Source organism: Entelurus aequoreus, linkage group LG06 (genome assembly GCF_033978785.1).
Source record: "Entelurus aequoreus isolate RoL-2023_Sb linkage group LG06, RoL_Eaeq_v1.1, whole genome shotgun sequence".
NCBI classification, from domain to species: Eukaryota; Metazoa; Chordata; class Actinopteri; order Syngnathiformes; family Syngnathidae; genus Entelurus; species Entelurus aequoreus.
The window spans coordinates 1,930,989-1,956,579 of NC_084736.1; the positions used below are offsets into that span (position 1 = coordinate 1,930,989).

A 25,591-nucleotide genomic window follows, 5' to 3' on the forward strand; every position below is an offset into this window, starting at 1 on the left:
TTTGTTATGCCTCCTCTGGGAATTATGTTTTGTTATGCCTCCCCTGGGAATTATGTTTTGTTATGCCTCCCCTGGGAATTATGTTTTGTTATGCCTCCCCTGGGAATTATGTTTTGTTATGCCTCCTCTGGGAATTATGTTTTGTTATGCCTCCTCTGGGAATTATGTGTTGTTATGCCTCCTCTGGGAATTATGTTTTGTTATGCCTCCTCTGGGAATTATGTGTTGTTATGCCTCCTCTGGGAATTATGTGTTGTTATGCCTCCTCTGGGAATTATGTTTTGTTATGCCTCCTCTGGGAATTATGTTTTGTTATGCCTCCTCTGGGAATTATGTTTTGTTATGCCTTCCCTGGGAATTATGTTTTGTTATGCCTCCTCTGGGAATTATGTTTTGTTATGCCTCCCCTGGGAATTATGTGTTGTTATGCCTCCTCTGGAAATTATGTTTTGTTATGCCTCCTCTGGGAATTATGTGTTGTTATGCCTCCTCTGGGAATTATGTTTTGTTATGCCTCCTCTGGGAATTATGTGTTGTTATGCCTTCCCTTCGGAATTATGTGTTGTTATGCCTCCTCTGGGAATTATGTTTTGTTATGCCTCCTCTGGGAATTATGTTTTGTTATGCCTCCTCTGGGAATTATGTGTTGTTATGCCTTCCCTGGGAATTATGTTTTGTTATGCCTCCTCTGGGAATTATGTTTTGTTATGCCTCCCCTGGGAATTATGTTTTGTTATGCCTCCTCTGGGAATTATGTTTTGTTATGCCTCCCCTGGGAATTATGTTTTGTTATGCCTCCCCTGGGAATTATGTTTTGTTATGCCTCCCCTGGGAATTATGTTTTGTTATGCCTCCTCTGGGAAGAAGAAAAGGTCCCCCCCGCTACCCCCCCCCCCCCCACACACACTTTGCGCCGCGGTTATATATACTATCAATTGTCTATCAAATTAAGTTATAAGTTATAAGTACACCTCTGCATAACATTGTATCTTTATCAACATTAAAGACAACAACAACAAAATAAAAATATATATAGGACAACTTACAACAAATAGTAATTTTATTCACATTGTTTTTTGTTTGTCACATAAAAGTTTCAAAGTGCATCAATTTAACTGAAATTACCCCCAAAATTGTATGCTCATTTAAACTATAAACATTTTTGACCAACTTTAACCATTTGATACTGAAAAATTAAATACAATCAATTGAAAAAATGGTAACCAGTGCAATGGATGGCGAGTGGTTATGGTTAATAACATGAGAGTCTAGTATGTAGACTAGTCAGGGTTAATAACATGAGAGTCCAGTATGTAGACTAGTCAGGGTTAATAACATGAGAGTCCAGTATGTAGACTAGTCAGGGTTAATAACATGAGAGTCTAGTATGTAGACTAGTCAGGGTTAATAACATGAGAGTCCAGTATGTAGACTAGTCAGGGTTAATAACATGAGAGTCCAGTATGTAGACTAGTCAGGGTTAATAACATGAGAGTCCAGTATGTAGACTAGTCAGGGTTAATAACATGAGAGTCTAGTATGTAGACTAGTCAGGGTTAATAACATGAGAGTCCAGTATGTAGACTAGTCAGGGTTAATAACATGAGAGTCCAGTATGTAGACTAGTCAGGGTTAATAACATGAGAGTCTAGTATGTAGACTAGTCAGGGTTAATAACATGAGAGTCTAGTATGTAGACTAGTCAGGGTTAATAACATGAGAGTCCAGTATGTAGACTAGTCAGGGTTAATAACATGAGAGTCCAGTATGTAGACTAGTCAGGGTTAATAACATGAGAGTCCAGTATGTAGACTAGTCAGGGTTAATAACATGAGAGTCTAGTATGTAGACTAGTCAGGGTTAATAACATGAGAGTCTAGTATGTAGACTAGTCAGGGTTAATAACATGAGAGTCCAGTATGTAGACTAGTCAGGGTTAATAACATGAGAGTCTAGTATGTAGACTAGTCAGGGTTAATAACATATATATATATATATATATATATATATATATATATATATATATATATATATATATATATATATATATATATATATATATATATATATATATATATATATATATATATATATATATATATATATATATATATTGGTCACGCAGTGATTGAGTGAAAGAGCGCACATTAGCTGCGTGCTCTTCCGGCACAAGTGTGATGATGTCATGTTATGGATGGGAAAATGCATTTTTAGACCAAATGATTAGCCTGAGCGGCTAGGAGACACCGAGAGTAACAAGCGGGTAGAGAGTAACAAGCAGACAGCGGCTAGGAGACACCGAGAGTAACAAGCGGGTAGAGAGTAACAAGCAGACAGCGGCTAGGAGACACCGAGAGTAACAAGCAGACAGCGGCTAGGAGACACCGAGAGTAACAAGCGGGTAGAGAGTAACAAGCAGACAGCGGCTAGGAGACACCGAGAGTAACAAGCGGGTAGAGAGTAACAAGCAGACAGCGGCTAGGAGACACCGAGAGTAACAAGCGGGTAGAGAGTAACAAGCAGACAGCGGCTAGGAGACACCGAGAGTAACAAGCGGGTAGAGAGTAACAAGCAGACAGCGGCTAGGAGACACCGAGAGTAACAAGCGGGTAGAGAGTAACAAGCAGACAGCGGCTAGGAGACACCGAGAGTAACAAGCGGGTAGAGAGTAACAAGCAGACAGCGGCTAGGAGACACCGAGAGTAACAAGCGGGTAGAGAGTAACAAGCAGACAGCGGCTAGGAGACACCAAGAGTAACAAGCGGGTAGAGAGTAACAAGCAGACAGCGGCTAGGAGACACCGAGAGTAACAAGCGGGTAGAGAGTAACAAGCAGACAGCGGCTAGGAGACACCGAGAGTAACAAGCGGGTAGAGAGTAACAAGCAGACAGCGGCTAGGAGACACCGAGAGTAACAAGCGGGTAGAGAGTAACAAGCAGACAGCGGCTAGGAGACACCGAGAGTAACAAGCGGGTAGAGAGTAACAAGCAGACAGCGGCTAGGAGACACCGAGAGTAACAAGCGGGTAGAGAGTAACAAGCAGACAGCGGCTAGGAGACACCGAGAGTAACAAGCGGGTAGAGAGTAACAAGCAGACAGCGGCTAGGAGACACTGAGAGTAACAAGCGGGTAGAGAGTAACAAGCAGACAGCGGCTAGGAGACACTGAGAGTAACAAGCGGGTAGAGAGTAACAAGCAGACAGCGGCTAGGAGACACTGAGAGTAACAAGCGGGTAGAGAGTAACAAGCAGACAGCGGCTAGGAGACACTGAGAGTAACAAGCGGGTAGAGAGTAACAAGCAGACAGCGGCTAGGAGACACTGAGAGTAACAAGCGGGTAGAGAGTAACAAGCAGACAGCGGCTAGGAGACACCGAGAGTAACAAGCGGTAGAAAATGACTTAGAAAGGACAGATTTTTAAAAAAATAATAATTTCAAAAATGAAAAAAGTTTTTATTTTATTTTTTTTAATTTGGGACTATAAATCGCAGTTTTTTTTCATAGTTTGGCCGGGGGTGCGACTTATAATCAGGAGCGACTTATGTGTGAAATGATGAACACATTACCGCGAAATATAAAATATTATTGATGTCATTGACGTAAGAGACTAGACGTATAAGATTTCATGGGATTTAGCGATTAGGAGTGACAGATTGTTTGGTAAACGTATAGCATGTTCTATATGTTATAGTTATTTGAATGACTCTTACCATAATATGTGAGGTTAACATAGCAGTTGGTTATTTATGCCTCATATAACGTACACTTATTCAGCCTGTTGTTCACTATTCTTTACACATTTTAAATTGCCTTTCAAATGTCTATTCTTGCTGTTGGCTTTTAGCAAATACATTTACCCAAAAAATGCCACTTATACTCCAGTGCCACTTATATATGTTTTTTTTCCTTCTTTATTATGCATTTTTGGCAGGTGCGACTTATACTCCGGAGCGACTTATACTCCGGAGCCACTTATACTCCGGAGCCACTTATACTCCGGAGCCACTTATACTCCGGAGCCACTTATACTCCGGAGCCACTTATACTCCGGAGCCACTTATACTCCGGAGCCACTTATACTCCGCAGCCACTTATACTCCGCAGCCGCCTTATACTCCGCAGCCGCCTTATACTCCGAAAAATACGGTAGTCAAGGTTTCTGTGGTGTAAATACATTATACAGTGCTCAATACCGGGGTAGAGCGGAATACATGTTAGGTCAGTAAAAAACAGAGGCTATATCATCCCTACAAGCCTGTTTCGCAGGTTTCCCTTTTATAAAATAATGACTTGCTGTACTGTTGATTTAACAAACAGGCTTGTAGGGATAATATAGCCTCTGCGTTTTTCCTGACCTAACGTGTGTGTGTGTGTGTGTGTGTGTGTGTGTGTGTGTGTGTGTGTGTGTGTGTGTGTGTGTGTGTGTGTGTGTGTGTGTGTGTGTGTGTGTGTGTGTGTGTGTGTGTGTGTGTGTGTGTGTGTGTGTGTGTGTGTGTGTGTGTGTGTGTGTGTGTGTGTGTACTGGATGAGGAAATAGTGTGAGTGGTAGTAAACATGATCTTCTCCCCCCCAGGCTGCTGCACTACTTCCGGGGCCACCACCACCTGGAAGAGATCATGTACAACGAGAACATGCGGCGCTCGCAGCTCAAGACGCTGTTGGACAAGTTCCGCAGCGTCCTGGTGGTGACCAATCATGAGGATCCTATCATTTCCATCTTTCAGTCGCCCACGGAGTAGACACTTTGGAGGCTTCAGCAGCTAAGTTTCCTTCATAAAGGTATACCCTCATGAAGGGTGGAAAGAAAGATGAGTTGAGATAAAGGAGATGTGAAAAGGCGCACGCTGACTAATGCTCATTCCAGACATGCTCCACCTCATGAGGTGGGAGAGCACTTTGGACGTCAGACATGTTGTGGCTTTGAAGGTCCAAACATCTGTGGAATCAATGAGAGGCCTAAAGCCGCTAGTCTTTTATTTTGGAAAAAAAGTCATGTGTGCGTAATTGTTTTGGACTTTTGTTTTTTTGCCTGCGTGAAATGACCGTTTTAGTTGTACGTGTGTATGGACAAAAGTATGGGGACACGTGACCAGTACACGTATAAAAAGTATGGGGACACGTGACCAGTACACGTATAAAAAGTATGGGGACACGTGACCAGTACACGTATAAAAAGTATGGGGACACGTGACCAGTACACGTATAAAAAGTATGGGGACACGTGACCAGTACACGTATCAAAAGTATGGGGACACGTGACCAGTACACGTATAAAAAGTATGGGGACACGTGACCAGTACACGTATCAAAAGTATGGGGACACGTGACCAGTACACGTATCAAAAGTATGGGGACACGTGACCAGTACACGTATAAAAAGTATGGGGACACGTGACCAGTACACGTATCAAAAGTATGGGGACACGTGACCAGTACACGTATCAAAAGTATGGGGACACGTGACCAGTACACGTATAAAAAGTATGGGGACACGTGACCAGTACACGTATAAAAAGTATGGGGACACGTGACCAGTACACGTATAAAAAGTATGGGGACACGTGACCAGTACACGTATAAAAAGTATGGGGACACGTGACCAGTACACGTATCAAAAGTATGGGGACACGTGACCAGTACACGTATAAAAAGTATGGGGACACGTGACCAGTACACGTATCAAAAGTATGGGGACACGTGACCAGTACACGTATAAAAAGTATGGGGACACGTGACCAGTACACGTATAAAAAGTATGGGGACACGTGACCAGTACACGTATAAAAAGTATGGGGACACGTGACCAGTACACGTATAAAAAGTATGGGGACACGTGACCAGTACACGTATAAAAAGTGAAAATGAAAGAACATCCTGAGTTGTTACTCGATGCAATGCAATACTTTTTAGAGGCGGTATAGTACCGCATGTGAATCATTAGTATCGCAGTACTATACTAGTACCGTTATACCGTACAACCCTACCAAGTATAGGAAAGTATTGTATAGTTTTTATTGTTTACAAACTTATGAAATAAGACCCCAATAGTTGGTTTTGCTTTTGTAGAATTAGTTTGCATTATTGACTTTATTATACATTGAAGGGAAATTGAATTATTTTTGTATTTAAAAAGTTTTATTTTGCTGTGATTTTGGTTTGTTTATGTTTATTTGGAACATGTATGCAGTCACACTAGGATACATTATTAATGTACATATTTATTTGGAACATGCATGCAGTCACACTAGGATACATTATTAATGTACATATTTATTTGGAACATGTATGCAGTCACACTAGGATACATTATTAATGTACATATTTATTTGGAACATGTATGCAGTCACACTAGGATACATTATTAATGTACATATTTATTTGGAACATGCATGCAGTCACACTAGGATACATTATTAATGTACATATTTATTTGGAACATGTATGCAGTCACACTAGGATACATTATTAATGTACATATTTATTTGGAACATGTATGCAGTCACACTAGGATACATTATTAATGTACATATTTATTTGGAACATGTATGCAGTCACACTAGGATACATTATTAATGTACATATTTATTTGGAACATGTATGCAGTCACACTAGGATACATTATTAATGTACATATTTATTTGGAACATGTATGCAGTCACACTAGGATACATTATTAATGTACATATTTATTTGGAACATGCATGCAGTCACACTAGGATACATTATTAATGTACATATTTATTTGGAACATGTATGCAGTCACACTAGGATACATTATTAATGTACATATTTATTTGGAACATGCATGCAGTCACACTAGGATACATTATTAATGTACATATTTATTTGGAACATGTATGCAGTCACACTAGGATACATTATTAATGTACATATTTATTTGGAACATGCATGCAGTCACACTAGGATACATTATTAATGTACATATTTATTTGGAACATGCATGCAGTCACACTAGGATACATTATTAATGTTTCAAGTTTCAAGTTTATTATTCTTCGGTCAATCGTCAACAAAATAAACAAACAGTTGTACATTCTTAAATTGAAAATGAAAATGTTGCAGACCGAAAGGGTTTAGGCTGAAGTTGAACACTTATTGCGCCTAACCCTATAAACAATGTCAAGTACAAAATAAACTTCAGAAAATTATTGAATGTCCATTGTACAACATATTATAAATACACATTATACATAACATAAACACAGTTCAATTATATACACAGTAAAGGCATGTGAAATATCCTTGTGGACATGTTAAACCTTTGTACCAATTTATATACTATATACAAACAATTGTACTTCCATTATTATTTATAACCCACATTTAGTATTTGAATTAACATTGATCATAGAATTAACTACTGTGTTGATTCTAGAGTGATATATTTTTTCAAGACATTGGTCTTAAAGTGTTTTTTAAATGTACATATTTATTTGGAACATGTATGCAGTCACACTAGGATACATTATTAATGTACATATTTATTTGGAACATGTATGCAGTCATACTAGGATACATTATTAATGTACATATTTATTTGGAACATGCATGCAGTCACAGTAGGATACATTATTAATGTACATATTTATTTGGAACATGTATGCAGTCATACTAGGATACATTATTAATGTACATATTTATTTGGAACATGTATGCAGTCACACTAGGATACATTATTAATGTACATATTTATTTGGAACATGCATGCAGTCACACTAGGATACATTATTAATGTACATATTTATTTGGAACATGCATGCAGTCACACTAGGATACATTATTAATGTACATATTTATTTGGAACATGCATGCAGTCACACTAGGATACATTATTAATGTACATATTTATTTGGAACATGTATGCAGTCACACTAGGATACATTATTAATGTACATATTTATTTGGAACATGTATGCAGTCATACTAGGATACATTATTAATGTACATATTTATTTGGAACATGCATGCAGTCACACTAGGATACATTATTAATGTACATATTTATTTGGAACATGTATGCAGTCATACTAGGATACATTATTAATGTACATATTTATTTGGAACATGTATGCAGTCACACTAGGATACATTATTAATGTACATATTTATTTGGAACATGTATGCAGTCACACTAGGATACATTATTAATGTACATATTTATTTGGAACATGTATGCAGTCATACTAGGATACATTATTAATGTACATATTTATTTGGAACATGTATGCAGTCACACTAGGATACATTATTAATGTACATATTTATTTGGAACATGTATGCAGTCACACTAGGATACATTATTAATGTACATATTTATTTGGAACATGTATGCAGTCACACTAGGATACATTATTAATGTACATATTTATTTGGAACATGTATGCAGTCACACTAGGATACATTATTAATGTACATATTTATTTGGAACATGTATGCAGTCATACTAGGATACATTATTAATGTACATATTTATTTGGAACATGCATGCAGTCACACTAGGATACATTATTAATGTACATATTTATTTGGAACATGTATGCAGTCATACTAGGATACATTATTAATGTACATATTTATTTGGAACATGCATGCAGTCACACTAGGATACATTATTAATGTACATATTTATTTGGAACATGTATGCAGTCACACTAGGATACATTATTAATGTACATATTTATTTGGAACATGTATGCAGTCACACTAGGATACATTATTAATGTACATATTTATTTGGAACATGTATGCAGTCATACTAGGATACATTATTAATGTACATTTTTATTTGGAACATGCATGCAGTCACACTAGGATACATTATTAATGTACATATTTATTTGGAACATGTATGCAGTCACACTAGGATACATTATTAATGTACATATTTATTTGGAACATGCATGCAGTCACACTAGGATACATTATTAATGTACATATTTATTTGGAACATGCATGCAGTCACACTAGGATACATTATTAATGTACATATTTATTTGGAACATGTATGCAGTCACACTAGGATACATTATTAATGTACATATTTATTTGGAACATGCATGCAGTCACACTAGGATACATTATTAATGTACATATTTATTTGGAACATGTATGCAGTCACACTAGGATACATTATTAATGTACATATTTATTTGGAACATGTATGCAGTCACACTAGGATACATTATTAATGTACATATTTATTTGGAACATGTATGCAGTCACACTAGGATACATTATTAATGTACATATTTATTTGGAACATGTATGCAGTCACACTAGGATACATTATTAATGTACATATTTATTTGGAACATGTATGCAGTCATACTAGGATACATTATTAATGTACATATTTATTTGGAACATGTATGCAGTCATACTAGGATACATTATTAATGTACATATTTATTTGGAACATGCATGCAGTCACACTAGGATACATTATTAATGTACATATTTATTTGGAACATGTATGCAGTCATACTAGGATACATTATTAATGTACATATTTATTTGGAACATGCATGCAGTCACACTAGGATACATTATTAATGTACATATTTATTTGGAACATGTATGCAGTCACACTAGGATACATTATTAATGTACATATTTATTTGGAACATGTATGCAGTCACACTAGGATACATTATTAATGTACATATTTATTTGGAACATGTATGCAGTCATACTAGGATACATTATTAATGTACATTTTTATTTGGAACATGCATGCAGTCACACTAGGATACATTATTAATGTACATATTTATTTGGAACATGTATGCAGTCACACTAGGATACATTATTAATGTACATATTTATTTGGAACATGTATGCAGTCACACTAGGATACATTATTAATGTACATATTTATTTGGAACATGTATGCAGTCACACTAGGATACATTATTAATGTACATATTTATTTGGAACATGTATGCAGTCACACTAGGATACATTATTAATGTACATATATTATACATCTCTACATCATGTCTGAAACACAGCATGAATTTTATTTAGTTGGTGTTACACGAGGAAAACAAGATAATTGCTTTAACCAAATAACTAACTTAGCATTATAGCCCAATAAACACATTTGGTTTAGAAGAAGTGTTTTCATGCATTAGTAGATTTGTTCAGTGGGATAGTACATTAGTTCAGTGGGATAGTACATTAGTTCAGTGGGATAGTAGATTAGTTCAGTGGGATAGTAGATTAGTTCAGTGGGATAGTAGATTAGTTCAGTGGGATAGTACATTAGTTCAGTGGGATAGTAGATTACTTCAGTGGGATAGTACATTAGTTCAGTGGGATAGTACATTAGTTCAGTGGGATAGTAGATTACTTCAGTGGGATAGTAGATTACTTCAGTGGGATAGTACATTAGTTCAGTGGGATAGTACATTAGTTCAGTGGGATAGTACATTAGTTCAGTGGGATAGTACATTAGTTCAGTGGGATAGTACATTAGTTCAGTGGGATAGTACATTAGTTCAGTGGGATAGTACATTAGTTCAGTGGGATAGTAGGTTAGTTCAGTGGGATAGTAGATTAGTTCAGTGGGATAGTAGATTAGTGCAGTCGGATAGTACATTAGTTCAGTGGGATAGTAGATTAGTTCAGTGGGATAGTACATTAGTTCAGTGGGATAGTACATTAGTTCAGTGGGATAGTAGATTAGTTCAGTGGGATAGTACATTAGTTCAGTGGGATAGATTAGTTCAGTGGGATAGTACATTAGTTCAGTGGGATAGTAGATTAGTTCAGTGGGATAGTACATTAGTTCAGTGGGATAGTACATTAGTTCAGTGGGATAGAAGTTTAGTTCAGTGGGATAGTAGATTAGTTCAGTGGAATAGTAGATTATTTCAGTGGGATAGTAGGTTAGTTCAGTGGGATAGTAGGTTAGTTCAGTGGGATAGTAGATTAGTTCACTGGGATAGTAGATTAGTGCAGTGGGATAGTACATTAGTTCAGTGGGATAGTAGATTAGTTCAGTGGGATAGTAGATTAGTTCAGTGGGATAGTACATTAGTTCAGTGGGATAGTAGATTACTTCAGTGGGATAGTAGATTACTTCAGTGGGATAGTACATTAGTTCAGTGGGATAGTAGGTTAGTTCAGTGGGATAGTAGATTAGTTCAGTGGAATAGTAGATTAGTTCAGTGGGATAGTAAATTAGTTCAGTGGGATAGTAGATTAGTTCAGTGGGATAGTAGATTAGTTCAGTGGGATAGTACATTAGTTCAGTGGGATAGTAGATTAGTTCAGTGGGATAGTAGATTAGTTCAGTGGGATAGTAGATTAGTTCAGTGGGATAGTACATTAGTTCAGTGGGATAGTAGATTAGTTCAGTGGGATAGTAGATTAGTTCAGTGGGATAGTAGATTAGTTCAGTGGGATAGGCTCCAGCAACAAGCGGAAGCATGGATGGATTTTATTTGTAAATTAATATTTTTGGAACAAAACTCCCAACGTCTTTTATTCTTATTTGACTTGAATGATGTTTTGAAGTGCAGGACAAAGTGGAAATGTAAAGCCGTGTCTCTGTGACCACAAGGCTGTTGTTTGTCATTGGCTGGAAGGAACAAAGTGCATTATTACTGTTGTTTGTCATTTGCTGGAAGGAGCAAAGTGCATTAATACTGTTGTTTGTCATTGGCTGGAAGGAGCAAAGTGCATTATTACTTTTGTTTGTCATTGGCTGGAAGGAGCAAAGTGCATTATTACTGTTGTTTGTCATTGGCTGGAAGGAACAAAGTGCATTATTACTGTTGTTTGTCATTTGCTGGAAGGAGCAAAGTGCATTAATACTGTTGTTTGTCATTGGCTGGAAGGAGCAAAGTGCATTATTACTGTTGTTTGTCATTGGCTGGAAGGAACAAAGTGCATTATTACTGTTGTTTGTCATTGGCTGGAAGGAACAAAGTGCATTATTACTGTTGTTTGTCATTTGCTGGAAGGAGCAAAGTGCATTAATACTGTTGTTTGTCATTGGCTGGAAGGAGCAAAGTGCATTATTACTGTTGTTTGTCATTGGCTGGAAGGAACAAAGTGCATTATTACTGTTGTTTGTCATTGGCTGGAAGGAGCAAAGTGCATTATTACTGTTGTTTGTCATTGGCTGGAAGGAGCAAAGTGCATTATTACTGTTGTTTGTCATTGGCTGGAAGGAGCAAAGTGCATTATTACTGTTGTTTGTCATTGGCTGGAAGGAACAAAGTGCATTATTACTGTTGTTTGTCATTGGCTGGAAGGAACAAAGTGCATTATTACTGTTGTTTGTCATTGGCTGGAAGGAGCAAAGTGCATTATTACTGTTGTTTGTCATTGGCTGGAAGGAACAAAGTGCATTATTACTGTTGTTTGTCATTTGCTGGAAGGAGCAAAGTGCATTAATACTGTTGTTTGTCATTTGCTGGAAGGAGCAAAGTGCATTATTACTGTTGTTTGTCATTGGCTGGAAGGAGCAAAGTGCATTATTACTGTTGTTTGTCATTGGCTGGAAGGAACAAAGTGCATTATTACTGTTGTTTGTCATTGGCTGGAAGGAACAAAGTGCATTATTACTGTTGTTTGTCATTGGCTGTAAGGAACAAAGTGCATTATTACTGTTGTTTGTCATTGGCTGTAAGGAACAAAGTGCATTATTACTGTTGTTTGTCATTGGCTGGAAGGAACAAAGTGCATTATTACTGTTGTTTGTCATTGGCTGGAAGGAGCAAAGTGCATTATTACTGTTGTTTGTCATTGGCTGGAAGGAGCAAAGTGCATTATTACTGTTGTTTGTCATTGGCTGGAAGGAGCAAAGTGCATTATTACTGTTGTTTGTCATTTGCTGGAAGGAACAAAGTGCATTATTACTGTTGTTTGTCATTGGCTGGAAGGAACAAAGTGCATTATTACTGTTGTTTGTCATTGGCTGGAAGGAGCAAAGTGCATTATTACTGTTGTTTGTCATTGGCTGGAAGGAACAAAGTGCATTATTACTGTTGTTTGTCATTTGCTGGAAGGAGCAAAGTGCATTAATACTGTTGTTTGTCATTTGCTGGAAGGAGCAAAGTGCATTATTACTGTTGTTTGTCATTGGCTGGAAGGAGCAAAGTGCATTATTACTGTTGTTTGTCATTGGCTGGAAGGAACAAAGTGCATTATTACTGTTGTTTGTCATTGGCTGTAAGGAACAAAGTGCATTATTACTGTTGTTTGTCATTGGCTGTAAGGAACAAAGTGCATTATTACTGTTGTTTGTCATTGGCTGTAAGGAACAAAGTGCATTATTACTGTTGTTTGTCATTGGCTGGAAGGAACAAAGTGCATTATTACTGTTGTTTGTCATTGGCTGGAAGGAACAAAGTGCATTATTACTGTTGTTTGTCATTGGCTGGAAGGAGCAAAGTGCATTATTACTGTTGTTTGTCATTGGCTGGAAGGAGCAAAGTGCATTATTACTGTTGTTTGTCATTGGCTGGAAGGAGCAAAGTGCATTATTACTGTTGTTTGTCATTGGCTGGAAGGAACAAAGTGCATTATTACTGTTGTTTGTCATTGGCTGGAAGGAGCAAAGTGCATTATTACTGTTGTTTGTCATTGGCTGGAAGGAGCAAAGTGCATTATTACTGTTGTTTGTCATTGGCTGGAAGGAGCAAAGTGCATTATTACTGTTGTTTGTCATTGGCTGGAAGGAGCAAAGTGCATTATTACTGTTGTTTGTCATTGGCTGGAAGGAACAAAGTGCATTATTACTGTTGTTTGTCATTGGCTGGAAGGAACAAAGTGCATTATTACTGTTGTTTGTCATTGGCTGGAAGGAGCAAAGTGCATTATTACTGTTGTTTGTCATTGGCTGGAAGGAGCAAAGTGCATTATTACTGTTGTTTGTCATTGGCTGGAAGGAACAAAGTGCATTATTACTGTTGTTTGTCATTGGCTGGAAGGAGCAAAGTGCATTATTACTGTTGTTTGTCATTGGCTGAAAGGAGCAAAGTGCATTATTACTGTTGTTTGTCATTGGCTGGAAGGAGCAAAGTGCATTATTACTGTTGTTTGTCATTGGCTGGAAGGAGCAAAGTGCATTATTACTGTTGTTTGTCATTGGCTGGAAGGAGCAAAGTGCATTATTACTGTTGTTTGTCATTGGCTGGAAGGAACAAAGTGCATTATTACTGCTGCTATTATTTTAGCTGCTGGATGCTGACCACCACTTTTAAAAATGATCACAATCAGGAGGTTTCCTACAGCCACGGCTGTTAATGGTGACGGATGCATATATCCACATTTATCCATAATTAAGAGTTACTTCTTTTATATGACTATAGTCATATTTTAAATAGCTAATGTTCCATCTTGTACTCTTTTCCTTTTTTGCATCGTCTCATGACAAAGTGCTTGCACTGTGGACGGCCTTGAAGTAGGCGGCAGAGAAGAGGAGTCCTCCCTGCTTCCCTTCTCGGGCCGACTTGAGATAACGGACACAATGGGCATCTGTGCGGGCGTGAGGGCGGGGGGAGAGATTGAGGAACAGAATGTTTTCGTGATGGTTTTCAGACCGATCTGGACTGGGCTAAGGAACGCTTGGGTGCTGGGTTGGTCTCAGGTTTGTCCTCTAAGCTTTGAGAATAAACCACAAAATACCAACTACTGCCTGTTGATTGAATATAAACATCAGTTTATTGCCATAAAAAGAATCTGGGAGAGACTAGCAATTTGAATTCCCCATTGGAGGAATGCTGGTCGACGCAACAATTTGGGGGCTTCGTCCGAGATGGCACGCTGTTGATTGATGACTTCTTGCAATCTTCTGGACAGACTCACATGGCCAAAACATAATTCAAGGTAAGCAGAACCTTTCTTTTTAGATAAAATCTGCATTAGGAGTATGTCCTGAAGTCTGTAAGTCAAACACTGTTTTTTAATCCCAGGCACAGATTGGTGATTTTGATAGATTGATTGCATTTTTGCCGTAGCCACCATTGCATAAAAGTTGTGAATACCACTCACGTCATTGTGTCAAGATTACCGTGACGGGCTGCTTCACTGACGAGTAAGCAAATAGTCGGGTGTGGCTCGCCCTGGGTGTTTGGTCTTCCCTAAAAAGAGTAACGGGATGGATGCCCATCATATGGTACAGTAAATACTCCCTGGTTGTGAGTTCCCTGATGACATTTTTATGTGCACACAAACTAAGGATGGGTTGGAGGCCATTTGTAAAATACAATAAATACTCCCTGGTTGCGAGTTCCCTACGGCATTAAAGTGTGCGTTAAAATTAAGAATCGTACGGGAGGAGGCCCTTCTGTACCATATGATAAATTCCACGGCTGGAGGCCATTTGTAATAAATACAATAAAGATTCCCTGGTTGTGAGGTCCCGGCGACACTTTAGTGTGCGCTAAAATTAAGGAAAAATAGACACAATGGACAAGGAGTGTGACAGACAAGAATGTGATGACGGCTGGGGAAAATGTGATGAATCATTACTGTTTAATAATCAATTGAATGCACTGTTGTCGACAATGGAATTAGCAGGTAGAGTTTAAAAAGAAAAAAAAGAAAAGAGAACGTTCCTTGAAAGGGTTAAGAGGGAGTTTACAATACTCGAAAAGTCGTGAACTCAAACGTCTGGTAAAATAAGGAAATAAAAAATAAAATAAAATAAAAAAGTAACTGGAAGTTTTATGGTAGGTGAAACGCAGAGAGAGTGCTCGTGTGTGTGTGTGTGTGTGTGTGTGTGTGTGTGTGTGTGTGTGTGCGTGTGCGTGAGTGCTTACGCGTGCTCGTGTGTGTGTGTGTGTGCTGCTGATTGTGTGTGTGTGTGTCAAACGACCCGCCCAGACTTTGACTAGGCCACCGCCCCCTACTCCAGTGACAAGAGAAGGAGGTATTAACACGCCCCCTCTAAGATTAATCCTGCCTCCGAAAATTAACCCCTTGTACACGTCTGACCATTTTCTCCGGCAGACATTTTTGACACATGACATTAACACTTTGGACATACTACAATATAAGTATCTTGCCGATGCATACATGCAAGCCATTGTTGACCTTGCTTTCCCACCTGTACCTCCGGGAGGGAACCTTTGGCCAAACACTTTGGACAAAGTTAACCCTGATATACACGGTGCCAAAAACAACATATGGCAGGACATTTTATTCATCCCATGCAAAATAGGGCTAATGACAGAGCAACAAGGAAACGACTACTTAAATTACAGATCGCTGAAGATAAAAGGTTAAAAGAACCAAAAGGTCAAAAATCAGCTAGGGTATATTCAGCACTGGGTGACCTTACTTCTGAATTCCAACAGGTGGAGGAAAGAATCCTCAACAGACGTGCGACCAGACGGTTGGACTCGGGTGGTGGACAACACGGTGCTTCAAAGCCAATCCGGGGTGGAAACTGTTTCGGCTGTGACCAGCCTGGTCACTGGAGTCGTGACTGTCCGAACATTTCCGAACAGGAAATGTTCCGTAGTGCCAACAAACGAACACAAAAGCGTGGCAAAGGACGCCCACAGCAGGAGCCCCAGCAGGAGATACAGACTGGCCCCCTGCTGGACATGAGTGTCAACGGACAATGTTATCAGTTCGTGATTGACACTGGCGCCACCCATTCGATTCTGAATGCAGAGGTACCAAAGAAACTGTGTGCTTCCTCTTTAAAGGTCGAAGGCTTCGCTGGGGTCACAAGAAGGTTACCTGTCACCAAACCACTTCCGGTTCAGATTGCTGGACCTCCTTTACAGACTGTACCCTGACATTCAAATCGCAAAGAAGGAACATTCCTGGTGTTACCTGTCGGCTCAACCACCCAGCTGCGACACCACTACCAAGACTCCTCCATGAGCTCATACCACAGCCTGAAACAACAGGAATGGCTGACATCCAACTGCTCTAGCGGTGAAAACCCTGGCTGACTGAGATGCTTCCGTGTGTTCTGCCACCCGACTCGCCATATGTTATGATTATTTATGTATGTTGGAACTCAAGGTGTGGCTGCTCATGTTGACCTATCTTTGCAACAGCTAGCATGGTATAAGATGGACACAATTGATGTCCCACATTGTTCCCTTGCTCTCTGTCTCGCCTACAAAACCAAAGAACTTAGGTCCAATGATAAGACACGGCGTAGCTGCCAAACATTACACCGACACCCAAATACCACATTTTCAATTGTTTAGGTTTAGCACATAGTTGTGTTAAACACATAACTATGGGCTGCACTTTAGACACCTGTAGGCTACGAGGAGCTAGCAGCTACACAACAGCTGAGCTAAAACGACACATTACACATTTAAGCATATCAAATAATTATAGTTGCTCATTACATACACATAGTTGCCATGGCAGAAGTCTGATAGAAAGTATTCAGTAACAAACGTGTCCGCATCATTCAACTTTCTACAACATGAGCTTGACTTAATTAATTATTGGGGGCACCAGGTGTGGTAAAATTTCAAAATACTATTGCTAAAGCATCCGCCATAAGGGTAGTATTTTTCTAGTATTGGTGACAATATAAATATAAGCATATTTTGTTACTTTCACCATATTGAATAAGTTACATAAAAGTTAGGGTTTAGTTGAGTTTGAGTTATTTGTGATATTGCTAAGGGGTCCCCTACCCTAACACCACCCCCCAGTGGACCATAGAGGCTGAAGAGACAATCATTGACCTCAAACATGACCTGCCCTCCGCTACTTGACTATTAGCTGACCTTTTTCTTAGATGTTTCTGAAAGTGATAGTATGACTAACACAGTCCTTTTTTCAGAAACAGAAGGGGGTGAGTGAGGGTGGATACAGACTCCTTGGAACAAAATCGACAATCATCCGACTCTGACACATTCCATACTTTTAACATCCAATCCATGACTAAATGTAGTTAGGGTTAGTTAATAAGAGGTTATTAATGACTGTTGATTGATGACTAGTGTGTGTTAGCGTCCACACTGACTCCTTCAGGTCTCGCAAAGTCTCTCCGCCTCCTTATTCACCACGCTAACGCAAGCGTTGCCACGGAGATAAAACCTCAGCGGCTTCTTGGCCCACTCGCCGTGTGACTGGATGCCGACACGTGGCGCCGACACCATCTCATCAACTCCTGGGGGGGAGTCCGTGTCTTCCAGCCACACTTCCGAGTGGCACGCCATGTCCTGACGGTCCAAGCGGCGTTGGACGTCAAGAGCCTGGCACAGCTTGGAGGGCCCGTTGCACAGCTCTTTGTCCTTGAGCGGCCGCGCCCCGTCTTTGCGTTTGGACGCCCTCAGCTGCCTCATGACTGCGTGGCCCTGCAGGGGCTCCAGGGAGCGCAGCAGCACGGCGGCCCCATCGCCTGTGCAACACACAAATGCTGAGCCAAAGCCCTTTTTTCTGGCTTCAGCACCTGCCCCCCAAAATGTCTGAACATGTGCCTGTGTCTAAACCACTACTGTCTAAAATGTCTGAACATGTGCCTGTGCCTACTGTCTAAAATGTCTGAACATGTGCCTGTGTCTACCCACTACTGTCTAAAATGTCTGAACATGTGCCTGTGTCTACCCACTACTGTCTAAAATGTCTGAACATGTGCCTGTGTCTACCCACTACTGTCTAAAATGTCTGAACATGTGCCTGTGTCTACCCACTACTGTCTAAAATGTCTGAACATGTGCCTGTGTCTACCCACTACTGTCTAAAATGCTGGGGGCTTTTGTTAATACATCTCCTTCTTCCACTTCCACGCTCACCTTCGCTCGACACGTTCATGCACAGGTAGACGCCGTAGATGGGATAAACGTAGATAGTGCCGGGCTTCATGAACATGGCCGTGTTTCTCCTGGTGCGTTTGCCCCCCGCCGAGTGCGATGCCTTGTCCTCGCCTCCCAGGTATGCCTCCGTCTCTACCACCCGTCCTCTCAGCTCTGTGCCGTCATCAAGCCTGCGGACCAGCACCTGCAAGGACGCATAACGTGCAGGTAAGTGGCTTTGAGAGAGAAAAACCACTATGTCCAACTATAGCGGGGTCGGCAACCCAAAACCTTGAAAGAGCCACATTGGACCAAAAATACAAAAAACAAATCTGTCTGGAGCCGCAACAACATGAAGAGTCTTATATAAGTGTTATAATGAAGACAACACATGATGTAAGTGTCTATATTAGCCTACTATCAAAATGACTTTAAAAGTCTTATATAAGTGTTATAATGAAGACAACACATGATGTAAGTGTCTATATTAGCCTACTATCAAAATGACTTTAAAAGTCTTATATAAGTGTTATAATGAAGACAACACATGATGTAAGTGTCTATATTAGCCTACTATCAAAATGACTTTAAAAGTCTTATATACGTGTTATAATGAAGACAACACATGATGTAAGTGTCTATATTAGCTATATTAGCCTACTATCAAAATGACTGTGTCGCAGGCTGAAGCAAATCTTGGTTGACAGAAATGTTGAAATGTAATATTTATTCTACACATTTTTACAACATTAGAAAGCATTAGTAAATCAGAGGCTACTCAGAGGGTGAGAGAACTCCTGGAAATGACTGTCTTTTAATGGCCAAAGACATAGATGTGTGTGTCCAACTTAAAGGAAATGTCTTCTTCTAATGGATTTATTACAATCTTTGCAAGCTGGGTAATGTTTGCTGTGGTCTGGAACAACATGGCACACAAACAACTATCTGAAATACAGCCAATATCACACACAGATAATGTGTCATGAGAAATACAAAACTAAATGATATACACTGAGGACATAAGTAAAGCATATTAAATTGAGCTCAAATATAGCTACAAATGAGGCATAATGATGCAATATGTACATACAGCTAGCCTAAATAGCATGTTAGCATTGATTAGCTTGCAGTCATGCACTGACCAAATATGCCTGATTAGCACTCCAACAAGTCAATAACATCAACAAAGTTCAACTTTGTGCATTCATGCACAGTATAAAATGTTTGGTGGACAAAATGAGACAAGGAGTGGAAGATTTTACATGTAAACAAACAGTTGCGTCACAGTCCACACTATGGTGAGTTCAAGAATTGCCAAAATGAGTAGGACAAAAGGATGTTGAGGATCAGTGAAGCAGACACACAAACATATTCAACAGTGGTACTTCTAACATTTGTGTCAAGTTTGTCCTCAAACACAAAACACACTAAAACTAAACAAATATTTTCCCCCCATCTTTTTCCATTTTCAATCCTTTTTTAAAAATGCTCCAGGGAGCCACTATGGCGGCAATGCCTGGTGGGATACACTGTTGTCATCTTTGACTAATGGTTGTAGTGTAGTAGATCATATATTCATGTTTACAAGCAACAGGTGAGATGAGTTGAAGATACTGTAGACTAGTAGATGAAATATGAATAAATGTTCATGTTTACAAGCAACAGGTGAGATGAGTTGAAGATACTGTAGACTAGTAGATGAAATATGAATAAATGTTCATGTTTACAAGCAACAGGTGAGATGAGTTGAAGATACTGTAGACTAGTAGATGAAACATGAATAAATGTTCATGTTTACAAGCAACAGGTGAGATGAGTTGAAGATACTGTAGACTAGTAGATGAAATATGAATAAATGTTCATGTTTACAAGCAACAGGTGAGATGAGTTGAAGATACTGTAGACTAGTAGATGAAATATGAATAAATGTTCATGTTTACAAGCAACAGGTGAGATGAGTTGAAGATACTGTAGACTAGTAGATGAAACATGAATAAATGTTCATGTTTACAAGCAACAGGTGAGATGAGTTGAAGATACTGTAGACTAGTAGATGAAATATGAATAAATGTTCATGTTTACAAGCAACAGGTGAGATGAGTTGAAGATACTGTAGACTAGTAGATGAAATATGAATAAATGTTCATGTTTACAAGCAACAGGTGAGATGAGTTGAAGATACTGTAGACTAGTAGATGAAATATGAATAAATGTTCATGTTTACAAGCAACAGGTGAGATGAGTTGAAGATACTGTAGACTAGTAGATGAAATATGAATAAATGTTCATGTTTACAAGCAACAGGTGAGATGAGTTGAAGATACTGTAGACTAGTAGATGAAACATGAATAAATATATTCATGTTTACAAGCAACAGGTGAGATGAGTTGAAGATACTGTAGACTAGTAGATGAAATATGAATAAATGTTCATGTTTACAAGCAACAGGTGAGATGAGTTGAAGATACTGTAGACTAGTAGATGAAATATGAATAAATGTTCATGTTTACAAGCAACAGGTGAGATGAGTTGAAGATACTGTAGACTAGTAGATGAAATATGAATAAATGTTCATGTTTACAAGCAACAGGTGAGATGAGTTGAAGATACTGTAGACTAGTAGATGAAACATGAATAAATATATTCATGTTTACAAGCAACAGGTGAGATGAGTTGAAGATACTGTAGACTAGTAGATGAAATATGAACAAATGTTCATGTTTACAAGCAACAGGTGAGATGAGTTGAAGATACTGTAGACTAGTAGATGAAACATGAATAAATGTTCATGTTTACAAGCAACAGGTGAGATGAGTTGAAGATACTGTAGACTAGTAGATGAAATATGAATAAATGTTCATGTTTACAAGCAACAGGTGAGATGAGTTGAAGATACTGTAGACTAGTAGATGAAACATGAATAAATATATTCATGTTTACAAGCAACAGGTGAGATGAGTTGAAGATACTGTAGACTAGTAGATGAAATATGAATAAATATATTCATGTTTACAAGCAACAGGTGAGATGAGTTGAAGATACTGTAGACTAGTAGATGAAACATGAATAAATGTTCATGTTTACAAGCAACAGGTGAGATGAGTTGAAGATACTGTAGACTAGTAGATGAAATATGAATAAATATATTCATGTTTACAAGCAACAGGTGAGATGAGTTGAAGATACTGTAGACTAGTAGATGAAACATGAATAAATGTTCATGTTTACAAGCAACAGGTGAGATGAGTTGAAGATACTGTAGACTAGTAGATGAAACATGAATAAATATATTCATGTTTACAAGCAACAGGTGAGATGAGTTGAAGATACTGTAGACTAGTAGATGAAATATGAACAAATGTTCATGTTTACAAGCAACAGGTGAGATGAGTTGAAGATACTGTAGACTAGTAGATGAAACATGAATAAATGTTCATGTTTACAAGCAACAGGTGAGATGAGTTGAAGATACTGTAGACTAGTAGATGAAATATGAATAAATGTTCATGTTTACAAGCAACAGGTGAGATGAGTTGAAGATACTGTAGACTAGTAGATGAAACATGAATAAATATATTCATGTTTACAAGCAACAGGTGAGATGAGTTGAAGATACTGTAGACTAGTAGATGAAATATGAATAAATGTTCATGTTTACAAGCAACAGGTGAGATGAGTTGAAGATACTGTAGACTAGTAGATGAAACATGAATAAATATATTCATGTTTACAAGCAACAGGTGAGATGAGTTGAAGATACTGTAGACTAGTAGATGAAATATGAACAAATGTTCATGTTTACAAGCAACAGGTGAGATGAGTTGAAGATACTGTAGACTAGTAGATGAAACATGAATAAATGTTCATGTTTACAAGCAACAGGTGAGATGAGTTGAAGATACTGTAGACTAGTAGATGAAATATGAATAAATGTTCATGTTTACAAGCAACAGGTGAGATGAGTTGAAGATACTGTAGACTAATAGATGAAACATGAATAAATGTTCATGTTTACAAGCAACAGGTGAGATGAGTTGAAGATACTGTAGACTAGTAGATGAAATATGAATAAATGTTCATGTTTACAAGCAACAGGTGAGATGAGTTGAAGATACTGTAGACTAGTAGATGAAACATGAATAAATATATTCATGTTTACAAGCAACAGGTGAGATGAGTTGAAGATACTGTAGACTAGTAGATGAAATATGAATAAATGTTCATGTTTACAAGCAACAGGTGAGATGAGTTGAAGATACTGTAGACTAGTAGATGAAATATGAATAAATGTTCATGTTTACAAGCAACAGGTGAGATGAGTTGAAGATACTGTAGACTAGTAGATGAAATATGAATAAATGTTCATGTTTACAAGCAACAGGTGAGATGAGTTGAAGTTACTGTAGACTAGTAGATGAAATATGAACAAATGTTCATGTTTACAAGCAACAGGTGAGATGAGTTGAAGATACTGTAGACTAGTAGATGAAACATGAATAAATATATTCATGTTTACAAGCAACAGGTGAGATGAGTTGAAGATACTGTAGACTAGTAGATGAAATATGAATAAATGTTCATGTTTACAAGCAACAGGTGAGATGAGTTGAAGATACTGTAGACTAGTAGATGAAACATGAATAAATATATTCATGTTTACAAGCAACAGGTGAGATGAGTTGAAGATACTGTAGACTAGTAGATGAAATATGAACAAATGTTCATGTTTACAAGCAACAGGTGAGATGAGTTGAAGATACTGTAGACTAGTAGATGAAACATGAATAAATGTTCATGTTTACAAGCAACAGGTGAGATGAGTTGAAGATACTGTAGACTAGTAGATGAAATATGAATAAATGTTCATGTTTACAAGCAACAGGTGAGATGAGTTGAAGATACTGTAGACTAATAGATGAAACATGAATAAATGTTCATGTTTACAAGCAACAGGTGAGATGAGTTGAAGATACTGTAGACTAGTAGATGAAATATGAATAAATGTTCATGTTTACAAGCAACAGGTGAGATGAGTTGAAGATACTGTAGACTAGTAGATGAAACATGAATAAATATATTCATGTTTACAAGCAACAGGTGAGATGAGTTGAAGATACTGTAGACTAGTAGATGAAATATGAATAAATGTTCATGTTTACAAGCAACAGGTGAGATGAGTTGAAGATACTGTAGACTAGTAGATGAAACATGAATAAATGTTCATGTTTACAAGCAACAGGTGAGATGAGTTGAAGATACTGTAGACTAGTAGATGAAATATGAATAAATGTTCATGTTTACAAGCAACAGGTGAGATGAGTTGAAGTTACTGTAGACTAGTAGATGAAACATGAATAAATGTTCATGTTTACAAGCAACAGGTGAGATGAGTTGAAGTTACCTTGCCGAGAAAAGCTTTGGCCAAAGTGACGCAAGGCTGCCTGAAGAAGAGTTCTCCCAGGTGAGGCTGCAGGTGACTAAAGAAGAGTTCCCCCAGGTGAGGCTGCAGGTGACTAAAGAAGAGTTCCCCCAGGTGAGGCTGCAGGTGACTAAAGAAGAGTTCCCCCAGGTGAGGCTGCAGGTGACTTTGATCGCAGGTGAAATAGCGACTCTCCGTGGTCACGTGTTGTTTACATTTGGCGGCGCATTCGCTCTCACTTCCGCCTTTGGTTTTTGCTTTTTCCTTTTCATTGCGTGATGGTTGCTTCCTCTTTCGCTCAGCCATGACAGCAAGAAGCCGTCCAACAGCCACCAGACTGACTTTGAGCTTTCACTTGGTCTTCTTTTGTCAACTAAAGCGGCTCTTTGTGTTTCCTTGGCTTGGACTATGTTGGAGGACAGGAGAGAGACCGGAAGTAAAACCACAACAATGGCGTCGCTCTTAAAGGGACCGTCAACTATTTTGGACTCTTGTACGCTTCTTTTCTTTTCCCAAATATAAACACCAAGCTTCTTTTCTTTTCCCAAATATAAACACCAAGCTTCTTTCCCCAAATATAAACACCAAGCTTCTTTCCCCAAATATAAACAGCAAGCTTCTTTCCCCAAATATAAACACCAAGCTTCTTTTCTTTCCCCAAATATAAACAGCAAGCTTCTTTCCCCAAATATAAACACCAAGCTTCTTTCCCCAAATATAAACAGCAAGCTTCTTTCCCCAAATATAAACAGCAAATATCCCCCTGAAAACCTCCCAAATTTTTTTTTTTTCAAAAATGCCTGAAATAATGTCCAACTGTATATGTAACTATGCTAAGTGAACAATGATTGCATGTTTGATACTGTATTGATGAGACAAACTAATGATTTACATTTTAAAGGTGTCTTATTCCACTCCTGTATTTTTCTATATTAACATTTATATTTTGTCAAGTTCATGTCACACTTTTAGTAACATTATAGCTCAGGGGTGTCAAAGTCATTTTAGATGGGGGCCACATGGAGACAAATCTACTCCCAAGTGGGCCAGACTGGTACAATCACAGCAGGATAACTTCAAAATAAAGACAACTTCAGATTGTTTTCTTTGTTTAAAAATAGAACAAGCACATTCTGAAAATGTACAAATCATAATGTTGTTGTTGTTTTTACAATTACCTGTTGTGGTTAATAGTATTCTATCTTTATTTGTCCTTATTTATACTTTTTGAATAAATGATGTGATAATGTTCATCTGTCAACTCATTGGTGTTCATTTTCAATCTATCAAGATAAAATGTTTATCAAAATCAAATTACAGGATTTTATTTATCAGAATCAGAAATACTTTATTAATCCACAATTTAAATGTTCAGCACAATCCCATTCTGTCACGGTTGGTAAAACTGGTGAACCCA

The 25,591-nt window shown here is 38.3% G+C and overlaps 2 protein-coding genes across 4 annotated transcripts in view; one reads left to right on the plus strand and one right to left on the minus strand.

Annotated features, from left to right (window-relative positions):
- Positions 1-20,398, plus strand: part of nprl3 (NPR3-like, GATOR1 complex subunit) — a 52,458-nt gene extending 32,060 nt beyond the window's left edge. The window contains exons 13-14 of one of the 2 annotated variants that reach the window (XM_062049788.1): positions 4,574-4,779; positions 16,335-20,397. In XM_062049788.1, the coding sequence (XP_061905772.1) occupies positions 4,574-4,739 (166 nt within the window). In that variant the 3' untranslated portion in view covers positions 4,740-4,779; positions 16,335-20,397. Of the gene's footprint in view, positions 1-4,573; positions 4,780-16,334 lie in introns of both variants that reach the window. The other variant, XM_062049789.1, reaches the window with a different exon arrangement.
- mpg (N-methylpurine DNA glycosylase) lies at positions 15,078-24,670 on the minus strand. 2 transcript variants are annotated; one of them, XM_062049797.1, is made up of 4 exons: positions 24,289-24,669; positions 24,157-24,216; positions 18,756-18,960; positions 15,078-18,361 (listed from the first exon to the last, which is right to left on the minus strand). In XM_062049797.1, exons 1-4 carry the CDS (start codon positions 24,478-24,480, stop codon positions 17,988-17,990), a joined length of 831 nt encoding a protein of 276 aa, XP_061905781.1. In that variant the 5' UTR covers positions 24,481-24,669; the 3' UTR covers positions 15,078-17,987. The 2 variants fall into 2 exon arrangements, with proteins under 2 accessions (XP_061905781.1, XP_061905780.1); XM_062049796.1 differs by having other exon boundaries at positions 24,157-24,670.
- Positions 24,671-25,591: the final 921 nt, after the last annotated feature.

What these genes read in the sequence shown, in the direction of transcription:
- mpg (XM_062049796.1), bottom strand. Translation starts at nt 24,480, where the DNA reads ATGGCTGAGCGAAAGAGGAAGCAACCATCACGCAATGAAAAGGAAAAA. An exon ending in CCAAAGCTTTTCTCGGCAAG is followed by an intron (nt 18,961 to 24,156) that starts GTAACTTCAACT and finishes GCGTCCTTGCAG; the next exon opens with GTGCTGGTCCGCAGGCTTGA. An exon ending in CATGAACGTGTCGAGCGAAG is followed by an intron (nt 18,362 to 18,755) that starts GTGAGCGTGGAA and finishes TGTGTTGCACAG; the next exon opens with GCGATGGGGCCGCCGTGCTG.